This window comes from Poecilia reticulata, linkage group LG5 (assembly GCF_000633615.1).
Source record: "Poecilia reticulata strain Guanapo linkage group LG5, Guppy_female_1.0+MT, whole genome shotgun sequence".
NCBI lineage: Eukaryota > Metazoa > Chordata > Actinopteri > Cyprinodontiformes > Poeciliidae > Poecilia > Poecilia reticulata.
This window is the reverse complement of record NC_024335.1, coordinates 28060844-28064490: the sequence shown is the minus strand read 5'-3', so window position 1 is coordinate 28064490 and position 3647 is coordinate 28060844. Positions and strand designations below refer to the sequence as shown.

Below are 3647 nucleotides of genomic sequence, written 5' to 3'. Positions count from 1 at the left end.
CTCTTCTAACTGCAGCTGCCTCATGGGTGACCTGTTTGTGCAGGTCACACTCTGAAAACTCAGCAGCGTCCTGTCTGTCTGAAGGTGGACTACGCTGCCTCAGGAATTCACCTCGGCTACTTTGTGTGACCTTGCGCACACACGCACGCACACACACACACACACACACATATGTACGCGGGCACGCATGTTTGCTCACTCCATCTGTCCTTTTTCTCTCTCTCTCCTTGTTCCATTCCAGGCGCCTGGCTGAAGTCCGAGGAGACGGTGGCGTTGAAAACTAAGAGAGCAGACTTTGCTGCCGCCTTCTTGCGCGGCAGGATGGTGGTTGCAGGTGGACTCGGTAAGACGGAAATAGAAGCTCTGCTGCTCAGCTATCAACAAAATCACCGAACCATGATTGTATGGAGAGTTACCACAAATCAATAACTTTTGACATAATTATTTAGATGTGTCAATTTGTTAAAACTCTGGGTTCGATTCCCGGCCCCGGTCTTTCTGCATGGAGTTTGCATGTTCTCCCTGTGCATGGTGGGTTTTCTCTGGGTACTCCGGTTTCCTCCCACAATCCAAAAACATGACTGTCAGGTTAATCAGCTTCTCCAAATTGTCCCTAGGTGTGAGTGTGTGTGTGTATGGTTGTCCGTCTCTGTGTTGCCCTGCGACAGACTGGCGACCTGTCCAGGGTGACCCTGCCTATCACCCGGAACATTAGCTGGAGATGGGCACCAGCAACCCTCCCAACCCCACTAAGGGACAAGGGTGTTAGAAAATGGATGGATGGAATTTGTTAAAACTGGAAATAAATACAGAAATAATTGATTAAATATCAACACATGTGCATTGAATACATTGAATGTTTCAATTTCAGTTTAAAATCCAGATCAAATTATGTTGGAATTAAACCCGGTTCTATCGTTTTTGCAAACAGAACAGTGCAGGGTTTTTATTTTGTTCCCCCTCCATCTTAATGACTGCATTTTGTGTTTACTTGTGTTGTCTTTGACTCATATTGAAATTGGTTTGATGTTCTAAAACACAAAAGTGTGACAACATGCAAAACAACAGGAAGGGAGAGGAGACTTTTGCACACTACTGTACTGGAACGGACTGAGTCAGAATCTACAGTAACTGAAGAAACCTTTTTGTCATGAATAAAGTCTCCTTTTTCATTATTAAATTTAATTGAACAGAAATACGCTGATAATTAGAGTCTATTTGTTCAGCCTTAAACAAAGAGCTGTGATAACATCCCGTTTAACCCTGTTTATATATATTGCAGGCAGAATTCACACATTGCATCATTTGAAGGAAGGTGGATAAAGTCAAAACAGCAAACGAGCTGTGACACAGCTTCCTCCAAACCTTCACAATAAGAGCCTGAAGTAAAATATGCTGCACTCTAATTTTCAAGTAAAACATTTTAAAACTAGTTTAAAAGGATTACAGCATCCTCTCCTAAACTCATAACCATCATGCATTTAAATACAAAACCATAAATAATAATTAGATGTTTTTTGTTGCTTTTGTTGGCAGATATGGACGCATTAATAAGCGTTTGTCTCTACGTTTCCCCTTTAGGTCACGAACCCTCGGCGTTGGACACGGTGGAGGCGTTTAACCCTCAGAAAAAGAAGTGGGAACGTTTGGGTCCCATGAACTTCCCCAGATGCTCCGCCTCTTCCATTGTCATCAGAGATCGCCTCCTGGTGGTGGGAGGAGTTAACCAGGTTAAAAACTACTCCACACGCTACTCTCCGTCGTGTGTAGGTTAACGGGATCTTCCTGATTTTTTTTTTTTTTTTTTTTTTTAAGCAATGTTTTGTGAAGGTCTTTATCTTTCCTTATCTCGAGTAGGAAGAAGTTTTGGAAAAGTGAGGAAATCTCACAGAGCAGGAAGGCCGACAGCCGGGAGGATTAAAGCCATTTAATGCAACACAAATTGAAAACCTTAACAGAAGCTTTGTGATTTAGCCGGGTTCTGACTCCAGCTAAACAGTAAAAGAGAAAATGTCATAAATCTTCAGCAAGAACAGCTAAACTTTAACCAGATGCAGTATTTTCAATAGTGTGACTTAAAGAAAGACATGAAGTGAAGAAAACTGAGTGTTATGGATTTTTGTAATCATGTGCAAAGTTGAACATTTTGCACACACGCTACTATTTTACAGCTGAACTGTAAAATACTGTTGGAATAATTCCTCTTACTAAACATTACATCAATGTTTTCATCATTATCTAACATTAGATCCAAACAGAATTGGCTGAAAACTTCACCTTTCTCCCAGCAAAGCATAAAATCTTCATCATAATAACCCCAGGATTTATAGTTCAGGTATTTAATTTTTTCTTATTCTGCGATGTCTTCTTTGGTACATCAGTCTTTGGTCAACTTTGGTTATTTTAAAATGTTTTTTTTAATCATATTAATTTGAACACAGACGTTTCTGAAGAATGTCATTTGAAAACTAACGAAGCTGAAAGAATCACAGAAGACTACAAATATTTCTCGGAGCAAGGCTGAAGCAGAAAGAAGTCTTCATGTCGTGACGCGGCCGGTTTGCTCCTAACAGGAGACGCCGTCTGCTGCACGCCGCTTTTCTGGATTTCTGGACATCCGATGTGGTGCAACGCTGTACATAATTTCAATACTTCTATTTATTTTTGTCATTATTATTGAGCTTCTTTTGTTTAACCTTTTGTTTTATCTGCATTTTGTCCTCTTGAGTTGTCGCTGTAAGCAGAACAGCTGAGGCAGAACGCGGCTGTGGTTTGGCCAAAGCTTCTGGCATTAGTTGAGTTTGAAGACATTGTTCCAAGAAGACAGATTGTGGTGTTTAATGCTTGTTGAGGGAAGCTTAAATTCAGTTTGCAGAAGAAAAGAAACAAAATGGAAAACAGCAGGCGAGCAGCAATTACCTCCCAAAATATCATTATGAATTAATACAGATAGTTACGATAGATTTTGACAGAACTAAAGTCATGTTTGCTGATCATTTTTGGCTTTTTTTTTTTGTCATGCTGATCAGCTCCTCCTTATAAACTTTCCTTTATGGCCATTGAGAGTGTTTTTCAAAATGAAATAGGATTGCTTAGAAAGTAGTTAAAACACATTAATTAAGTTGTTTTTATGATCTTTCATTGAATATTTTGTGATTATTACTTTCGTTTTGATTGCTTTTTTCCATGTGGGTTTTAATTCTGCTAGTTTAACCTGATGCCAGAAGATCTGAGTCTCAGTAGCAATAAGGACATTACTAACATGCAGTACCTTAGAAAATCTTAGTTCTTCATATTTTGTCAAATTCCAACTCCCCACATTCAGGGCCTGCCCCGGCCTGTTTGACGCATATCTTAATTTATGATGATTTCATGTGATTTACAGTGCAAATCTTTACAGTTACATTGTGTTAGCATGTAAAAGCGGGATGCAATATGAAAACGTTTGTTGGGTGGGAATACTTTTACAATGGCCATGATGAACAGGGAGGAGTCAACAGCACTGAAGTAGAACATTTTACCTACAGACCCATTTTAAGAAATTAGAATATTATAGAAAAGTTCATTTATTTATTTAACTAATATCAGCTACTGTGCTATATAGGTTAATTCTATACAGATTCATGTTTCCAATTATTTATTTTTGT

At 39.1% G+C, this 3647-nt stretch overlaps 1 protein-coding gene across 1 annotated transcript in view; it reads left to right on the top strand.

Moving 5' to 3' along the window:
* Positions 1-3647, top strand: part of klhdc8a (kelch domain containing 8A) — a 38168-nt gene that overhangs the window by 33293 nt on the left and 1228 nt on the right. Inside the window, exons 3-4 of the mRNA XM_008410250.2 lie at positions 242-343; positions 1582-1766. Of these exons, the coding sequence (XP_008408472.2) occupies positions 242-343; positions 1582-1766 (287 nt within the window). The remainder of the gene's footprint in view (positions 1-241; positions 344-1581; positions 1767-3647) is intronic.